Source organism: Neofelis nebulosa, chromosome 4, assembly GCF_028018385.1.
Source record: "Neofelis nebulosa isolate mNeoNeb1 chromosome 4, mNeoNeb1.pri, whole genome shotgun sequence".
Taxonomy (NCBI): domain Eukaryota; kingdom Metazoa; phylum Chordata; class Mammalia; order Carnivora; family Felidae; genus Neofelis; species Neofelis nebulosa.
The window spans coordinates 94,131,959-94,151,863 of record NC_080785.1 but is presented as its reverse complement, the minus strand read 5'-3'; the positions used below and the strand labels follow the sequence as shown (position 1 = coordinate 94,151,863).

The 19,905-nt window shown below is 45.4% G+C and overlaps 1 protein-coding gene and 1 gene segment (V, D, J or C); one reads left to right on the top strand and one right to left on the bottom strand.

Annotated features, from left to right (window-relative positions):
- LOC131509572 (immunoglobulin lambda-1 light chain-like) overlaps positions 1–7,090 on the bottom strand; it is a 31,452-nt gene extending 24,362 nt beyond the window's left edge. The window contains exons 1-2 of the mRNA XM_058725442.1: positions 6,613–7,090; positions 6,219–6,525 (exon numbers count right to left, since the gene is read on the bottom strand). Coding sequence (XP_058581425.1) covers positions 6,219–6,525; positions 6,613–6,736 — 431 coding nt within the window. The 5' untranslated portion in view covers positions 6,737–7,090. The remainder of the gene's footprint in view (positions 1–6,218; positions 6,526–6,612) is intronic.
- The window catches only part of LOC131509574 (T-cell receptor gamma chain C region 5/10-13-like), a 242,219-nt gene that overhangs the window by 74,332 nt on the left and 147,982 nt on the right, over positions 1–19,905 (top strand).

Below are 19,905 nucleotides of genomic sequence, written 5' to 3'. Positions count from 1 at the left end.
TGTAGTTTCCATCATTCATTCATTCATTCATTCAAAGTCAAGAAACCATTTTGCACACTGGTGAAGGCTTCCTTCCCAGAACCTTCTCACAGATGGAGAAAGAGAGAAAAATCAGGACACTTACAAAAGCCAGCCTGGGCCCCCAAGAGGTAAGGCTGGACGATAAAGATAACTGAAAGTAAAATCACAGATTGGGTCCTTTGGCTCCTTAGCTCAGACCTTGCTGAGGACACAGATGCAGGAGAAAAGTCCTATATAGACAGTAGCCAGGTCCCTCCAGGAGCTGGAAAGGCATGTGTATATGTTTACAGGGGTGTGGCATAGTGGGAGGGCTTCTGTTCAGTGACAAGGCAGGACAGTGGGGACCTGCTGGGGTATGCCTCCTGCCTCAGTGCCAGGAAAGCGTGGCCTGAGTTGGGGAGGGGGAAGGAAGTGGTTGATGAGGTGGTTGTTGGCCCTGTGGTGCTGGCTTCAGACTTGCAGGGCCTGAGGTCACCATGTTTTTGGCCTCATGTTTGCTCTGCCCACCTCAAAATAGGGTGGTGGTCTCTGCAGGACTGTTTGGCATGAATGTGAAGGGACCATGGAGGCAACTTTTTGAAAAACTTTTTAATGTTTCTTTATTTTTGAGAGAAAGAGAGAGAGAGAGAGACAGAGCAGGGGAGGGGCAAAGAGGAAGGGAGACACAGAATCTGAAGTAGGCTCCAGGCTCTGAGCTGTCAGCACAGAGCCCAACGTGGGGCTTGAACCCATGAACTGCGAGATCATGACCTGAGTTGAAGTCAAACGCTTAACCAACTGAGCAACCCAGACCCCCCGGAGGCATCTTGACTTCTGTGGAAATGGGAATGGTTTCTACTTGGCAGGGGCCGTTTTATGAGTACTCTTTCTCAGTATAATATTTTTAAAATATTACATGTTTAATAAATATTAACTTTCAGAAGAGCAAATATGTAGTGAGCATTCTTTATTTGTCGGGCTTATTTTCTACACATTCTTCACCTTTTACATCTTCCCAGCAATCACATGGTATGGATGTTTGCAGTTTTCATTTCATAGATCAGGAAAGTGAGGTACAGAGGAGTGACATGTGACTCTAGGAAAGTCACAGGGCTGCTACATAGAACGTGTGGAAAAGATCTTCTTTGAGGAAACTTGGAGAAAAAGGATAAATATGAAGATAAAAATGCCCATGAGCATGTCACCAAGACCAGCAGCTCTTTCCATTATGGTGTGTGAAGTTCTAGGTTTCTCCTTTACAGATGTATGAATGTAAATGTTATTTTGTGGACTACATTACAATGATAAGTTACAGGTGCAATATGCATAGTGTCTTGTATTCTTCTCGTTTCATTTCACTTTATATTCTGATCAACTTCACACATTATCTGGCAGCCAATGGAGGTAAATGGACACGAGTTGCCTTTTGATCATTGCCGGCACCCACAGCTTGAGTTTTTCACAGTTACTGAATATCTCTGGCCATTTTGCTTCTCTCTGAGAGAACCAGACCATTTCAACATACACAGTCTCTAAATAGGAATCCAAGTTAATATGTAATTATGTCAAACCAGACATTTTGGGCACAGTTGGTGTTATATGTGAGGTAAAATTGATAACCATCACATTCTCTTTTCTCTTTTCTCCGATACAGAGACATTGCATAACAAACTGTGTAAAGTGAGAGGCTGGATTTTACTTGACATTATGAAAGTGGCAGGCATTTCTCTTGTCTTGTTTATATATTTTTAAGTTTATTTATTTATTTTGACAGAGAGAGAGAGAGAGAGAGAGAGAAAGGGGAAGGAGCAGAGAGAAAGGAAGAGAGAGAGAGAATTCCAAGCAGGTTCCGCAATGTCAGCGCAGAGCCGACACAGGGCTCGAACTCACAGACTGTGATCGTGATGTGAGCCAAAATCAAGAGTCAGGTGCTTAACTGATAGAGCCACCCAAATGCCCATCTTTCATCTTTTTTAATAAGAGTTGGGATTTTTTCACTACTGTATGCATGTTTATTGTATTAAAGACCATCAAGAACACAGTATTGGATTCATCATAATATTGGTTCATAAATCACCATAATCATTCATCTACACATAGATCTCTTTAAGTTATTTGTTTTATTCTACTTAGTTGATGACGTCTTACTTCATAAGTAGACAAAAACCTGAGAAGTTCTGATTTAACCAGAGAACAAGAGTCTTACATAAAGTACATGCTGCTCTCTACTAAGCTCATCAGCCAGAAGAGCACAGAATTTAATGATAATCTGTCAACACTTGTCCAGTTTTCTGTTTTGTCACCCAAGAAACAGGGCATGCCCTGTTCTGTTAGCAATGCGTCCTTGGTGGCTTTGTGGAAACTGAAATGAAATAAACTAGATATAATCTTCCCCATACTCCCCAAATTGTTTTAATTATTTGGTGGAAACCATAACCCACTTAACTGACCATTTGCTTCATTTCTTCATTTTGCTCCTCCAGGTGGGCTGTCCACCTCTTTTTACCTTGCCCTGGTCATTACAAGGGAGCCCCCCATGAACTGCGTCTATGGTTTTCCTTATTCTCTGGTTGCTGCTTGGAAGCAGTCAATGGAAGCATCAGCAGGAGGCTGGGAGTTGGGAGCAGAGTGAGCTCAGGGTTCCCTCCTGACAGGTGGCCTTGGGTTGGCTGCATCCTCCCCTGGGCCCAACATATAGGGTCATCTAGCCCAGGACAGAGCTTTATGTTCAGGAACCAAGAGATACAGGTGGGAATGGCCATTCCCTTTTATACCAATTAATTCACCTGAAGAATTTGTTTCTAGTTCCAAGCCAGGGAATTAGAGGCCTAGAAATCTAGTACCCAAGGAATGAATGTTTTTGTCAAGTGACAAGGTCATGGTTCCTTTGAACTTCAACTCTCATTGGCCACCATTCAATGGAAATCAAAACAAAGATATCCATTAGTGTAATCCATAGGCATTAGCTTCGTGGAGTACAGAGCAGGGTAGAGAAAAGAGGAGAATGAATACTGAGAGGGAAACAGAAGGCAATCAGCAAAGTCCTCCCTTTATGCCCCTCAACACCCACTCCTGTCCTTTGACCGGGAGAGACATCAGTGCCCCCAAAGAAGAGAACACACAGAGTCTTACTCGGAAGTCTATCTTCTTCTCAGTCTCCAGGTGAAGATCATGTGAACCTGATTTCTAGCAACCTTCCATGGAAGTTGGTGGATCATCTTTTAAGGCAATGAAAGTGCCAGACTATCTCACTGAATGAAATCACAGTTCTGACCATCATGCTGTGCTTGGGGTGATCTCATTCTTGTCTCTGCATCTGGACCATAAGATGTAAAGAAATCTAGGAAGTTTCGGTTCAGTGTTAATAAAAAGACTATTTGTGCACTCTCTGTACTACTTGGTGTCTGTCCTACACGACGGAAAAGACACACTCAGCCCAAGAAGCTACTCTGAGCTCTTTAGCATTAAAGTTTTCTCTAACTTGGCAGACAGAGTGAACGGAACTCAGGAGAAAAAACAAGGTGTTCTTTTGTAAAAGAAACAAAGGTTGTTTGAGAAGAGGGGAGAAAAGTAGGGGAGAAAAGTAATTAAGACAGAGCCAACCACAGGTCTTTCTAATCATCACATTTCACCTGTTGTCTCTAAGTGCTCAGTAATATGCCGAGATTTTTAATATTATGAAACATGTGAATTCCTTTTAAAATAAATTTAAAAGAAAATTTACAAGCAATACAAGGTTTTTATGAGACAAGTTGGGGAACACGGAAGTGACATGGAAAAAACTATCCTGATCCCAATGTGCAGAGGTGACGTCTACCAAGTTGGGCACTCCTCTCTGCCCCAGGTTGCGTCCCTAAACCTGTTCTTGGGGCTGAACATAGAGAATACCCAACCTGAAACAGTCAGCGTGGCTTTCCAGGTGCCTGGAAATTTTTACAATTACGATTTTCACAAGGCGACTCTGACATAACAGACATCCCTTTTCCCACAGTACTGGTATGTATATGGGCAGCTGGTAATGGATAATGTATGTATGAGAATCATGATTCTGAAGATGTTCTTAGACTTCACTCAACACTTACTTGATAACATAATGTTGGTTCTGTTATTTAAAGTCTCACTCATGCCAGAGAGAAAGCGATGAGTTGAGTCTAAATCATCAGGACATTTCGAGCATGTATCTATGCAAAATCCTCCAGCAAGAGATAATGTGGGCCCCTCAATAATGGTCAAGTATCAATCTCACCTCAACAGACATTAAGAGAGCTGTCACTGTAGTTGGTTCTGCACATTTTAATAAGATGCTTTCAGTGATTTTATGAGTTAGTCATTTAAACAAACATTTCGTTGGTAAAAATTTACTTAAGACAGGAGGGCTGGTTGGCCTTCTGGGTGTGTAGCCAAAGTGTTCTTGGTGACGCTCACCTTAGCCAAAATGCAGGAGGAGGAAATGACTGTAATGTGGGACTTGTCCCCTGGCAATACGGTGGTTTCTCCATGCACAGGGCCACTGTCCTTCCAGGCTGCAACTCAAAAGCAAGATATATAGAACCATGCTGAAAAGTGAGATTTACGTTGAATTGGGATGCCGTTTCATGAGAGTGTCCTCATATTTAGCTAATTTCTCTCTCACGGAACTGTAATGGTCAGATGACAGAGTCACTCTTCTGTGGCACAGAGTCGGGCACTGAGAGGATACAAGAGGCATGGGATTGATTTTATTAGGATAATGGGGAAGACAAATGAAGGGATATCCCTCAAGACAGAGCACAGCTAAGTTTCTCTACCCCCACTCCTTCCTGCACATGCTGGAGATCTTAGCTATGACCCAGGCCCTCAGTAAAGGGTGGGGGTGTTGGGCTTTTTGAAAAGCAAGTATGTCTTAAATATAAATCCCCCACTGCAAAAACAGAAGCTCAGGGAGTTAGTGAATCTGAGGGACCAATTTCCTTTAGATCATTTAGACTTTCAGTAATCATTTTTACCAATGCAATTAAACTGTCATTGAACTTTGAATGTTCAATTGAAAATGGGTTTAATTCAGCTTAGACCTCCAGGAAGAACGTTTTTCTTCCCCATATAGAGAAGCAGAGGGTTTTCTAAAAGGTTGACCAAATTTACAAAAAGGTAGTGAACATAGTGACATCGTATTTGTATCATTTTGCCTTAATACATAATTAGCATAATTTTGGCAGATATAGCACCTCATTTTATCAGTAGAGAGCAAAGGTCCAGGAAGGCCCACCAAAATCCCATATGGAGTCACTTTCAAGAATGGGAAGGCGGAGGACCCGGGGTCTCGTCCAGTGCTGATGCATGCACCTGCCCTGAGGATCATTTCCCCCCGCAGGAGAGTGACCGCCAGGCATGGGTGAGGGTGCTGCAAAGTCAGCCACACTGTTGCCTGGGCTTCTGATCAAGGAGTCTCTCTCTCTGCACAGGAACCAGCGGTGGGCGGGGCGGAACTTAGAAACTGGAGTCAGGAGCTGCCTTCCAGTCTCGGCTTGCACCCATTTTGTGCGGAATCCCCAGAGAGTCTCTTGGCCTTGAAATTATTTGCACGATATTTTATTCCCGCATTCTTCATTGGATATGGTCAGATTCTTAAATGGCCACCTGTCACAGCTCTGTTCAATAGAAATAAATGTAAGTTACCAATTAGAGACAAATTAAAAATGTTCTAGCCGCTGCCTTAAAGGAAGGTTAAAAGAACAAGTAAAACTATTTTTATTTAGGCCAAGGTCCTAAATATTATTTCAATATGCAATCAATATAGAAATCATTAAAGAGAATTTATCTTCTCTTTATAGTCTCCAGAATATGACTTGTACGCTACACAAGCAGCCCATCGTGGCGAGGACTAGTGCAGTGGCTACATTTCAAGTGCTCAGTAGTCACATGGGGCTGGTGCCTGGTGCTCGTGGCTGCTGCCTTGAGCAGCTCAGATCCTGCTCCAGATGCTTTAGAAGCTCCGCCCTGGACGGTCTTTGAAAAGAGCCTCCAGATGGGACAGCTCCCTGGGTCTGCACCAGCCTGTGAGCCAGGGCTCCCTAGCCTCTTGGGTTATGTGAAGGGGCCTCCAGGAGAGTCAGGGGTGCTGAGGGCTGACCCCAGGGCAACCCCAGGAACCTAGAGGCAGTGGAAGGTCCTAGTCCCAGGGGGCTCTGAGAGTCAGAGACCTTTTTGTACAGGAACGAGGAAGGCGTGTGGGGCTGTGCCCTTCCCAGGCAGCACAGTAATACACGCCCTCGTCACTCTTCTCCAGCTTCTGCAGCAACAGGTTACAGCTGCTGCCATCCGTGCCCCTCTTGGCCATGACCTTGTCCCCTTTCAGGATCGAATCCGTTTGTACATATGATCTGTACAGTGCCACTATGAGGAGCCTCTGAACAGCCTTGCCCTCCTGGTGGCGGTACCAGTGGATGTAGCTGACCTTGGTTCTCGCCCTGCACGACAGGATGGCTGAGCTGCCGGTTCGCTTCATGATCAAGGCCGGCTGCTCCAGTCTGGTTTCCGCCAGGCCGCCTGCAAGGGGGATCATGATGAGGCCAGGGAGGCCAGAGCCTCAGGGAGCCCCCCGACACCTGGCACGAAGAGGGAGTTGGGACTTACCCAGAAACAGGAAGGCGCCCAGAAAGGCAAGGGGACCCAGCATGGCTCCTAATCCTGTGAGGTGCACAGAAGACCAGAGTGACCTCACCATTGCACCTGCTGGGAGGAGACCACCTGGGTGCATGGCAGAGGGCAAGACAGGGTCTGAGCTGCTTTTTCCAGGTGATGCCAGCAGACACTGGTGAGAAAAAGGAGAGGAGGCAGGGAGGGAGGGGCCAAGAGAGCAGGGACAGTGCAGGTCAGAGGCGGGACCAAGTCCTGCATTTCTAGTGTTAGACCCTCAGAAATGGTAAAGGCAGGGACTTGTGAGCTGAGGAATGCATCGGAAATGAAATTTTGAGAAAAAAAGGTAACATCGACTTCCAACTGAAAGGAAGGTTCTTTTTCAATTTTGCCTCCTGGGTATAGTTATGATAATTAGCTATTCTAATTATAGCCTGACAGCCTGGAGGGAGAGGGCAGTGGGGACAGCCAGGAAGGGGAGTTGGCTGGGCCAGGGAGGCTTGGACCCTTCAGCACCCACTTCCAGACCCAGCTCCTGTGCTCCTCCCCCTGGTAAAAACTGGAAGGCAGACATGCTGAGTTATAACCAGGATTCAAGGCTCAGGTGTCCCAAAATGCAGGCTCTGAGGTTGTGCTGAGTTGGTGAGGTGTTGACTAGACCATTCTGCCAAAAGAATATTCCAGGCCATCATTCAGACCCTCAGCAGATATCTAGGGCAGCTATGCTAAAGTGTTAAGTGGAAAAGAGAGTGACAATGGAGTGGCCTCTGCACAGAAAAACAAGTAAAATGTGTCTCAGGATAGAAGGTGAGCAGTGTGGTGAGAAATCCGGTGCACTCTTTTCTTCCTACTTTCTCTGTTTTCTAGATTTTCACCAATAAGAGAATCTTACTTTGGGGGAGAATATCCACAACTATCTATTGTTTTATGAATACAATTTTTTTTCACCTTGTCAGCATTCAAAACTCTGTTTCTCTCAATTACTGTTAACATTTTCTTTCAAATACTGTTCAAATTAAAAAGCTCAACTCCTGCTGGCAATGACCAGCCTTAGTGTGTAATGAAGTCTGTCCCAAACCTCAGGCCAAATACTCTCTTGGGTGTGTCAAATGGCAAAAGTGAAACAATTTAGTTTGTAGACTGTGATGTCCTTTATTGAAAGAAGAATAATCCACGGTTTGGGGCGTTCAGTGCCTCACAAGCAGTGGACATGGTGCCCCAGGGATTTTGGCAAGAGGGAGTTTATAGAGCCTAAGAAGCGGCCAAGGGGGAACAGGCAAGATTAGGTGGAGTTCAGGGATCTCCCTACAAGGCTAGCAGGACACTGAGGGAATAAGGAGAGAGCTTTTGGCTCAGGCTGATTGGCTGGGGTTGCATATCTGATCCTATTTAGAACAGGGAAATCATTACAGATTCCTGGTGATGGGAACCGGCTGGCTGGGATATACTGTTTCTGGTCAAGGGCAGCATTGACAGGGACATGTAGCATTCAGTTGGTGAGGTGTTGTCCTGCTTGCTGACCTGGGACCCTGGGCAGGAGTGACTCCATCCTGGGCCTGGAGATGTATGTCAGCAGGTGACCATTGTTCACCTTTCCTCTACTTCTCTTCCTGCTGTGGGGCGTCCCTCCTCTTCTCTAAGTGGCATTAAAGGTCTTATTTCTTTTTTTTTTTTTTTAATTTTTTTTCAACGTTTTTAATTTATTTTTGGGACAGAGAGAGACAGAGCATGAACGGGGGAGGGGCAGAGAGAGAGGGAGACACAGAATCAGAAACAGGCTCCAGGCTCCGAGCCATCAGCCCAGAGCCTGATGCGGGGCTCGAACTCACGGACCGCGAGATCGTGACCTGGCTGAAGTCGGACGCTTAACCGACTGCGCCACCCAGGCGCCCCTTAAAGGTCTTATTTCTTAAAAGATGCTCATATTTAAAGAAATAATAGGGAAAACTCTTCAGCAGGAGAGAAAGAGTAGCCACCCTTATGTGGAGAGTGGAGGGTTCTGATCAGGACCCCACTGACTCCAGGAAGAGAGAAATTACGCTGCACTTGAGGGAGCAGGACGTCCTGTCCCCCCAGGTCATCCCGCTGCTGCCTGAATGAAGCTGCTCTGATTGCCCCAGACCTCAGTCCCAGGGGAGAGGCGGCTGGGTCACAGCAGGTGTGGACTCAGGCAGACCCTGTGCAGAGGGCCAGGTGCTGAAGCTTGGACCTGCTCTGTTAACCTCTGAGAGGCTGGTGTGCTCGCCTCACCTGGGGCAGCTCCCCTCCGCCCAGCAGAGAGTCTGAGATCTCGTCCAGTGTGACCGCATCCTTTGGTCACGTGGATTAAATGGATGCAGACATGACGTCAACCTTCGGTGAACGGGGCAAGCCGGGAAAACCCAAAACAGGAAAGGCATTGACATATGTTGTTAATAGAACTGTGGATAAAACATATTTTCTTTTATCTTAAACTTCTATCTCTGTAACTCTGGGTGTTGATTAGAATTTTAAAAAATTATCTGTCTTTTTTTAGACGAGTGACCCGTTTTTAAAACCAAGTCCCAAGCAGCGTGCTGGAGAGTCCCACTTTGCTGGAATCACAGAAGCTGAGACACTTAAGGATGAAAAGTGTAGGGGCCCAGGGCAGGCTGCCCCACAATGGGCCACTTTGGCATGAAGGTTATTTGGAGTTAAAAGTCATAAAACCCAGCAGATATGGGCAAAGCTCTCTGCCTTCCCTTCAAATCTCCAAATTTACACTGGAAAGGGGAGCCTGTGCCAGACAGAAAGCTATCAAGAGAGACTCCCCTTTACCCAAGGAACTTACCTGCATGATTGGGCAAGCTTTTTCTTCCAAACAGGTCCTCTCACCTTCCCTCTCCTGGCCCCTTTGTGTCAGACCCTGCCCCTCTCCTTTGCTCCTACGAGCTTCCGGTTGCCTCATTGTCTCTGGAATGTTTGTGTTTGTGTGGGCTCCCTGTACTTATGCTTACTACATTTGATTTTCTTCTGTCACTTTGATTCCAAGTCCAGCAAGAGAGACCAAAGGGCAGAGGAAGGTCTTCCTTCCTGGCAAAAGGAAGTATTCATTCCTGAAGCCTCATTGATCCTCATCATTAACAATGAGAAAACGGGGGCTCCTGGGTGGCTCAGTCATCTAAGCCTCTGACTCTTGATTTCAGCTTAGTTCATGATCTCACAGTTCACGTGTTCAAGTCCTGCATTGGGTTCTCCACTGACAGTGTGGAGCCCGCTTGGGATTCTCTCTCTCTCTCTCTCTCTCTCTCAAAATAAATAAAATAAAATTTAAAAATGATGCAAAAAATTTTATAAAGATGAGAAAACAGCTCCCAAAACTCAGATGACTCATTCAATATTAACAGGACCATGAGCGGGTGAGGTAAGAGTAGAGCCCCCATTCTACCTATCAGTGTGAGCACCCTTCAATGAGTTCACCTGTCATTGCAAATTCCATAACTACATCAGAGCGCCACGGCATGTCAGGCATGGGACCAGAACCCTTTCAAACATTCACCTCAAATTATAAACTTTGAAAATAATAAAATTCTGTGAGGCACACATTAATATTCTCAGTCAAGATTGGTACCAGTCAGGGTCCTTGGACATTCCTCACATGGACTCCTTTAAATAGCCGAGCAAATCTGATTATCTTAGAATGAACTTTGTTACAAGAAATTAGGATCAGTTATGTTGGTGTATGGTTGGCTTTCCTCAAAGGTAAACGGATGTGTGTGTGTGTGTGTGTGTGTGCACGCGTGCATGTGTATAGCAAATTAATTTCATAGAGAGTTTTTGTTGCTACTTAGGTAAAAAGGCAGCCTCACATAGGGTTGCCAGAATTAATGGAAAGAGAGTGGAAGGTGTTATGCAATATGTGGGAATAAGTTGCAAAATTACATGTTGCTTATTTGAAACTTTTGGAAATGCAAACCAACTGACAATAACATGTCACCTGACACCTGTCAGAATGGCTGTCATCAAAAAAGGTGTCATCACAGAAGCTGGGGAGTGAGGAAGGGCAGGGACTGAGGCTGACCATCCTCTGCTCAGGGACCACGTGCAGGGGACACGAGCCTGTCACAGGAGCAGCTCTGAGAGCAGACTGTCCCAGGCAAGTGTGAGTGTCTGCGGTCCTGGGAAATCCCTGCTGGGACAGACGTGTCACATTTTCAAATTAAGAAAGTATAAAATTGCCATCACACTAGAGTGGAAAGAGAATTCTTAAACAAAAAGTATCAAGAGAAGTCTCCCGCACCAAAATGTTAAAGGGCACGAGAGAGCTACAGCACTGGAAAGAGCCCACGGTTGGCAACCAAATTTTATTCATGAAGCACAAGGTGCCTGGTCAGTAGGGAGAGAGAGGGAGACAATGAAAAATCTTAAATTTCATCCTCTGGGCCTAGTTGTTAGTGACAATGTTGTTAGTGTTGTTACTGACAATTATAATTCATTTATATTTACATTTTTAAATTCATGTTGATAATGTTAGTAACCAAGTTGTCAGTATAAGGGAAAAATACAAATACACCATTTTTAATGATTAGTAAAACTCTGTGATCTATAACTTGAATTCATTTCTCTAAATGTTACTCCTTTTGTAGATATCCACTGAGAAAAACACTCAAAGGATCTATGTTGTGGGATCAAACACCATTCTTACTACGAACACCAAGGCTCAGGTGAGAAATGACTGAAACCAGAAATAACACAATAGTACAGAGTCACCACGTACGCGCCCGTCTCCATACAAACTATGTTTCAGGACAGCACAGAGCTGACGAACGACAGCTTCACTTCATGGGTTCAGGACCAGTATGTGCGGGAGAAATTAGAGAGAACTGGAGAAGGAGGGAATCGCCCTCCTCCAGCCCCTCATGAGACACTGGATTCGGACACGTGTCACCCGGGGGGGGGGGGGTCACAGCTCTGTCACCCGCACTGGCGCTGCTCCTGCTGCCCTTCCGTGTCCCTGTCCCCTCCTGACATCCCTCTGTCTCCCTCACTGTGTCTAGCTCTTCGCCTTTCTCATTTCCTGTTGCTGTCCGTCCCCCTGCTTCTTTCTCCATGTCTCCCTTTCCAGCTGGCTCTCCTCCTTCTTTATTTCTCTCTATCTCTCCTCTGTCTCCTCCTGATCTCTCTCCCTCTCTCTCTGTTTATCTCTACATGTCTCTTATCTGTCTCTGTGTTTCTGTCTCTGTTCCTCTCTGTCTACTACCTAGTTTCTATTTTTATTTCTCTCTCTCTTCTTGACTTTCCACTCTCTCTCTCTCTACCTCTCCTTCCATGGTCACAGTAGCTACTTAAAATTCTTCTTTATTCTGTGCATTTCCCTGTCTTCTGATGACCACTTCCTGTCCTCTCAGCACCCTCTTCATAGGAGCCTCTTCTGTCCATTGTCCCTTCTTCTCTCTGCTCTTCTTTGTCCCCTGGGGCCTGTGGGATGCAGGTCTGTGGTCTGTGCTAAGGGGGCAAGATGGGCCCAAGCTCAAAAATGTATGTTTACTCTTTGGGTGTCTCCTGATGATCGCACCTGCCACATATCAAGTGACCAGAACAATGATGGCGGTGACATAACTGTCCCCAACACTGCTGCCTTGGGGACAAGGTCATCACATGCACACGAGTGCTTATATTTCTATCAGCTGGTTGTGAGGTGTTACCTAGTGACAGTGTGAGAAATAATCTCTTTATCATGAATTATTACAATGGGGTATGACTTCATGATCTCTAAATGGGTCTCTTTCTCTATGTTGTTTCATGCAAATGACTACTAAACACACTGGACTAAAACAGGGGCTGACAGTGGGGGAGTGAGGAAGCCTCACTGGGGCCCAGTTCACGGTCTCGGGCCCAGTGCTGCTCGGGGCGCCCGCAGCTTCCCAGAAACCAGCCCCATCCCCTGCTGGTGCCGGGGTGGGGCTGGGCCAGGGCACTTTCCAGAAGAGTTGAGGGCAGCCCGGAAACCTCAGCCAAAGCTCCACATCCTGCCTGCCTTTCCCACGGGCTCCGTGGCTGCCAGGTGCACGCGGCCTGTAGGGACCTGCCCATTCAGACGCCTCCACATGTGGCCAGCCTTCCAGACCCACTTGTCTGGTGAGCGGTCCAGTTGTGGGGTCCAGCCGGGGGCCCCAGCTCTCTGGGAAGCCGACGCTGTGATCTGACACATGGTGGCTGAGGAGAGAGGTCCTTCTCAGCATGGAGCTGCCCAACAGGGACATTTGAAAGCTCTGAATGACACCTCCTGAGTCTGTGAAGATTTATTACATTGACAAGGACAGAATGACAGCTCCAGGCCAAGCCCTGCCACTTGGAGGATGTGTGTCCTTGGGAAAGTCACTGTGAATGGGGATAGTAAAGCTTACTCTGGAGACATCATCCACTAAGGGCAGGAGATCCGGCCAAGGTGGTTGCTTTGTAAATAAATATGATCAGGCAGTCTTAAGTATAATGTAATTCTTATGACCATTTGTTCCTTGTAATAACACGTCAAGGTACTTCTAACAACCACATCTGACAGATCAACTAATTGGAGTCTGAAGACATTTCACCTGGTCAGGGTCATGCAAGTCAGTCAAGGAGCCTTGACTCAAACCCGAGTCTAACAGAGTCCAAAACCCGTCACAGCATCCACTGCATATAAGTAGAATTCCATGTGTACATATAGTTTCTTTTAAGCTCTAAAAAGTAAAGGGCCATAAAGAAAATTCCAAAGAGGTCGCAGAACTCGAGAATTTCTCTCACATGCCAGTAAGCAAAGAGCATGAGCTATTCTTGAAGAGCAGTCATTCGGGTGACAGTGCTGGACTCCTGAACGTAGTAGAGATTCTTCTAGCACTGCTGAATTAGTAGTAGTTTGCTTTTTGTGATGACCAGTAGTTTGGAGGTCATAACGGCAATCATTGATCCCTTAAATAATACCAAATAACCTATTGAATGTCAAACACTGCACATATTCCTTCCTTCCTTGCAATTCCTTGGGTATTACTCATCCCATTCTGCGGAGGAGACAGAGGTGTATTTGAGCTTGCCTAGCTGAGAAAGAGCACAGCCAGAACTTCGAGTCGGCCAGGGTCTCATGGCCTGTGCTCTAAGTAAACTTCTTGGATGTTTGTGATTCGGGGCTTAATTTCTGTCCTCGGTGAGCTGTTGCTTTGAATGCAAAATGTGATGTGGTTATACTTCCCTCTTTTTCTCAATATTGTGCTTCCTGCTTAAAAACGGTGGTACTTTGCTTGTTACTTACGCTGACTTCTTGCACCCCCTGCTGGCCATTGCAGGTATGTCCTACACTTTATAATCCCTGGATTCCCAGCAAGTGAATTCTCTTACAGGAAAGACTCAGTTTAGTGAGTGGAAGAGCCCAGAAATACCAGGCAGGAGACCTCTTTTTCCACTTGTGTACTCGGTGTGCTTGGGAGTTTTAGGTAAGTGGCTCCTTCTTGTAAAATCCCCATTTCTTCAGGCACAAGTGAGAATTGTCTGATATGTTTGGTGTCCTATGTACTTGTGAAATCTACAGAGAATTGCTTGTGAATAATGCGTCTTTACATCTATATAAACGGCATCGCATTCCCGTCAATCCCTGTCTGTCCCTCCGTCTGTCCACTAGGCTCACTGCTCCTCTGTGCTGCTCCTTCTGCCGCTGGTTGCAGCCACTGCATGAATCCCTCCACTGCCAGTGACAGGCACTTGTCCTGCTGCGCATGCCGGCTGTCACCTGTCACTAACACCTCAGGACACATTTCCCTGGGAATGTCATCCGGGGGTCACTGGTCCTGCTAATGTGACTGACACTTGAATGCGAGTGTGATGCCACCACGTTTAAAGGCACTAACCAGGCAGAACTGGCGTCGATGAAAACGTGGAGCAGCGGGTACGCTCACGGTCACGAGCAGGCAGTGAGCTCACACCTGCACCTGCGATTCGGCCGCGGCTTCCTCCAGCTTCTCTCGTGTTCGCTCAGCTCCGGATGAGACTCGCCGCCGATGCTCCCTGTGCTCACGGGTGCCCATCCTGAGCTTCCACATCAGTTCCTCCCCTTTTCTGTGTTTGTTCAATTCCCTTTTCTGGGGGTCCTTTTTAAATAATAAATCTTTCTTACCCATCTTACTGACGTTTTCCACATTTATACAAGTCTCTCCACTTATTGTGCCTTACATTTGCTATTTCCCTAACGAAGTGAATACTGGAGGCCATTTGTATGACTTACCAGGTTGTTTTCCTTTGTGCTTTGGTTTTGATTATGGTGATTTCTGCAGGGAGGAAAGTGTTCTCCAGGGAAAGAGGCCCTAAATACTGAATCAAAGAATCCCCTGAGTCACAGGCAGGTTTTTAAGTCCGCTGCCATGTGCCCTCACAGCACTGGGTCATAGCGTAATAATAAAACCTATTTTTTGTTTGAAAGATTTTCTTTCTGGCAAGGGTTTTTCTCTTTTTTAGCGTAGCAACGACACCATTTTATTGTGCCTAACCTCACCAAGAAGCTACCAGAACTGTGACGTCACTCTCAGCCTCTGAATTTCTTCCCTTCCAGGACTCCTGATAGTTCAGGATGCTTCAGAGAGGGCGGCACTCATACCTGGAGGTCTTTCTGATGGTCAGTTTTATTCTCCTCCTGAATCTGAAGCAGGTAACAAAAATGTGATTATCGTCTGTGTTTTCATCCATCATTCAAAAGCTCAGCCCTCCCTCCCTCTCCTGTCAGAACGCTGCTGAGCAGACTCTCACAGCGCAGGCACGTAGGAGACGGAAATAACCGAGACGTGGTCTTGATGTGGGAGCAGTGGGGAGACACAGAGTGTAAAATACGTGTAACCCAGGGACACAGGCCCCGTGTGACCGGCCATGTGCATCTCAGAAGACAGGCAGACGAGGGGAATGGTCCGCTCCTCTTCTTACCCGTCATCCCCTAGCCCGAGCTTTCTCCTGGGTCCCCATGTCTGAGGGTGCAGCTCTCTCTGAGCTGAGCTGTTGGCCGGGAAGAAAGCAGAGCCTCCCTGGGGACTCGGCCCTTTCTTAGGCCTCACATCCCTGCCTTCTCCAGGCCATTTCCACCCTCTGTATTTCTGCCTCCTTTACCTCATTCATTGCACCGCTTCCTGTCTTCTCCACCTTTCCTTCAGCATTTCCTGCTTTGGTTTCTGCAGCCATTTGCTGCCCCAGTCACCCTCTCCCTGCCCCGCCGGAGCGCCATGTCAAATATAACAATTGCATTGTCGTATGGCTTCCTCAAACCACTCGATGAAGTGGGAGTCTCATTTATCCCTATCAGAGATGAACAATTTGAGGCACTGTGCAAAGTCACTGGAAAAGTCAGAGGAGGAGTTAGGATTTGAAGCCCGTCTCAGTGCTGCGGCCCACACTCACAGCTAATTCATGTGGGCCTTTACTTTCATCGTCACTTTTCTTCTTGTTTCACTATATACAGCCTTTATTATCACACCGCATAGGCGCGTCAAGAACAGACATCCCTGCATTGTTCCCGGTCTTTGGGGAAAAGCATTCAGTCTTTCAACATTAAGTATGACATCAGCTATGGGTTTTCACAGATGCCTTTTATCAAGACGAAGAAGTTCCTTTGTATTGAGATTGTTTGATCTGCCAAGCTGAATATTCTCTTGAAGCCCTCTAGTGAATATTTCACTTCAGGTATAAAGCTTCTCTATTATAGATTTTTAAAAATATCTATTCTTTTTTGCATTTTAAGTAGTTTGCATTAGAATATCTATTTGTGGACTTTTTGTTGTCATACTTCTGTTTAATTCTTTAAACATGGTATTGTATAATTTTTGAACACATTTGTAATAGCGGCTTTGAAGTTTTTGCTAAAGAAAGTAACCGGACACACTCAAGGACAGTGTGTATTCAGTTGTGTGGGATTTTCCTACTAATATTAGTTACGCTTTTCTGGTCCTTTGCCTGTCTTCTTATTTTTTTTCTGGAAAAATGTTTTGTTGAAAATATATCACAGCAGCGCTGGACTGTGCATTTGCCCCCAGTTCGCTTTCATCACCGTTTCTATGTTGAGAATGTCCCTTGAGTTAAATCTGCGATATTATATCCGCTGCGATATGTGGCTGATTGGATTCTCCTGTGTTCTTCTTTTAATTATTTTCTTTTTCAGCCTAGATTCCTATGTAGCGCACTGTGTCTACATGGCTTACTGGTAGCCAAGAACAAGTATGTTCAAGCAACTTAATTAAGATTTCAATCCTCTGCCAAATGTTTTCATTATCTGTGTTGAGTAACTCATTCATCCTTCGGGCAGTGGGCACACAGACCGTATGTGCTACGTGACAAGTCTTCCCACTTTATACTTTTTGCTGAGTATTTTCATGGTACCTCTACCTATGCCCATTATGAAGAACCTTCATGTCCATGGAACCGGGTGTTGGGAGGTGGGCGAGGAATGGGACTCACTCTAGACCAGAGCACCAGTGCTGATCCCTGACTTCTGCAACTTTTCAAGCATAAACAACTCTCAGATTGTTGCATGAAATTGGACATTTCCCAATCATTGAAATGGTTAGTTTTGGTTTGATCTATTTTACTTTTGTAGTCGGTTTTCAAGGAGAAGATTTGATGATCATGGCCAGAAGGCCTTGCTTACATTCACTTTTAAATTATGCAAAACAGGGGCGCCTGGGTGGCGCAGTCGGTTAAGCGTCCGACTTCAGCCAGGTCACGATCTCGCGGTCCGTGAGTTCGAGCCCCGCGTCAGGCTCTGGGCTGATGGCTCGGAGCCTGGAGCCTGTTTCCGATTCTGTGCCTCCCTCTCTCTCTGCCCCTCCCCCGTTCATGCTCTGTCTCTCTCTGTCCCAAAAATAAATAAAAAATGTTGAAAAAAAAAATTAAAAAAAAAAAAAATAAAAAAATAAAAAATTATGCAAAACATACACATTATTGTGTTTTAAATAAAAGTTTGTCTTTTTTTAGGATGCCCAAATAACTCCAAGACATGTCAGCTCTTTATGGTGAAACACCATTAACTTGACAGGTGGAGAGTAAGCCCAGAAACAGGAAGACGTGGAAAGACCATCTTCCTTAGACTCCTGTCCAAGTGGGAAGGCATTTCATCTGCCCCCGTGTGTCTACAGCAGTGGAATAGGCTGGAAAGGGAAGCCTTCCAACAGCGATACCTTTATCTATTTATGTCACCACAAATGTCACCTGAATGTTGTGACATTTATGGGGTTTAGATGTGGGACACAATCTTTCATAATGTTCTCTGCTATTCATTCTCCTGGACCAGATTTGATCTTGGCTATCACATAGCAGACATTGTCTGAAGAAAAAATGTCCTATTTGAGGTGTGTTATCTGACAAGAGGAAAGCAACTGTGAGGCAGGCTGCTTCCTCTGCCTGTGAGGACGCTCTGTCCCTAACCCGCTCCCTCGGTCTTCCCACAGATCCTTTTTTCTTTCCCTTCCCTGCTTGTGAGAGGAATACATGCTTTTTGTAAAACTGCACATAGAGAACCCATCCTTCAAACTCTGCGGCCATATCACAGTTTAAAGTTTAGTTTGTATCCTGACAGTTTGGTGTTTGTAATGTCACAGAATTGTGGCCATACTGCCGATATTATGTATATTAAAAAATTATAATGTAAAAATTTTACAGTCTGTTGTAGAAATTTTGGAATATCCAGAAATGATTGAAGTCACCCGATTATATTCTTCTTGTCTTTCTGATTTGTGCATATGTATTTAGGTTTGTATTTTTATAAATATCATCCTCTGGGACATACGGATTTTTCATTACATATTTGCTTTCATTTGATAGCATGAGCATTTTCTGTGCTACCATAAACTCTCTCTCTCTCTCTCTCTCTATATATATATATATATATATATATATAGCTTCTGGGTGGCTCAGTCGGTTCAGTGTCTGACTCGTGATTTTGGCTAAGGTCATGACCTCACAGTTCATAAGATCCAGGCCCCTGTTGGGTTTCATGTTTACAGAACCTGCTTGGGATTCTCTCCCTCCCTCTCTCTCTGTCCCTCCACACACTCGCCTTTTCTATCTCTCTCAAAATAAATAAATAAACTATGTAAATATAATTGTAAGTGGATGCAATATATTTCATGGAAATATAATAATTATTTACTTTTCTTCTACTTTCAGACATTTAGATTTTTTTTCTGATTTTTAGAAGGAAAATGTACATAATGGAAAACAAGTATTATTTTGTCAGAGATATTTCCTGAAGAAATAACTACAGAATGTAATGACAAGGTCAAATGTGCATTTGTGCAGGTCAGATCAGCTTCTTCTGTGTTTGTTCTGGGAATGGACCAAATGACAGAAGTGCCACCAGGAGGGACTTAGGAGGCTGAATTTTAACCAGAAAGAGTTTCTTAAGGTGGAAAAAGAGTTGAGGAGGGTCTGAAAATTATGGCCTTTGGACTAAACCTCAGGAACTCAGTGGTGTGGTCACAGTTTAGAATATCCTGTCTCAGGAGGGGAGCCCCATATACACCAAGCCCACTGATGATGCCTGAGTTGAATGTCAGTATATAATTTGCTCTGGGAGAGAACTCTTTCCTACACATGCTGGACTTAACCAGTAACGTGTGGTCCATGTTCATGCAAGCCAAGGCTCACCCAGAAACTGGCTCTTGATAACAGACCAAGAGGAGTGAAGTCTATGGTGTGAACATGCTGTGAATTCCGTCTGTTGAAGCCTAATCCATAATCTCAGCAATAGAGTTTTGTTTCCCCAGGCACTGGACACATTGGATCCCAGGACTGGGCACCCTGTCTGTACTGTGCTTGGGATGGGTTGGGGTGGGGATGCTTGCTGTTTGTGCTCATGTGGCTGCACAGCCCTCCTCTGCTCAACCCCCAGCACACTTTTACCTCCCGTGCATGTCTTCTATTGAGCCGTGCTCAGCTTAACTCTCCAGTCATTTGTCCCTGTAGAGGGACTTAGATGATTCAGTACATGACATTCAATTACACAGTTGAACTCAAGGCCTCCATATGTCTGTGTTGTTGTGAGGAAGGAAGCCCCTCCTTATTACCCTGTCTACACTCTACCTGTGCTAACAGCTTCACGTGCCCAGTCTTCTGTCACCATGCCTACACTGACAAAATTAGATGGGAAGTATGAGCCCCGGTAAATCAGACACCATGAAAAAGTGCAGATCATTGGTGGGATGTCAGGATTACCTAGGGTGACAAGAAGTCTGTGTGCTGGTCCATCAGAAGAGTGTCATCAGAGTGGACTGAAGGTACAGTGTCTGAACAGTCCTGGTCATATGACTTGCAACTCATGAAGCAGCT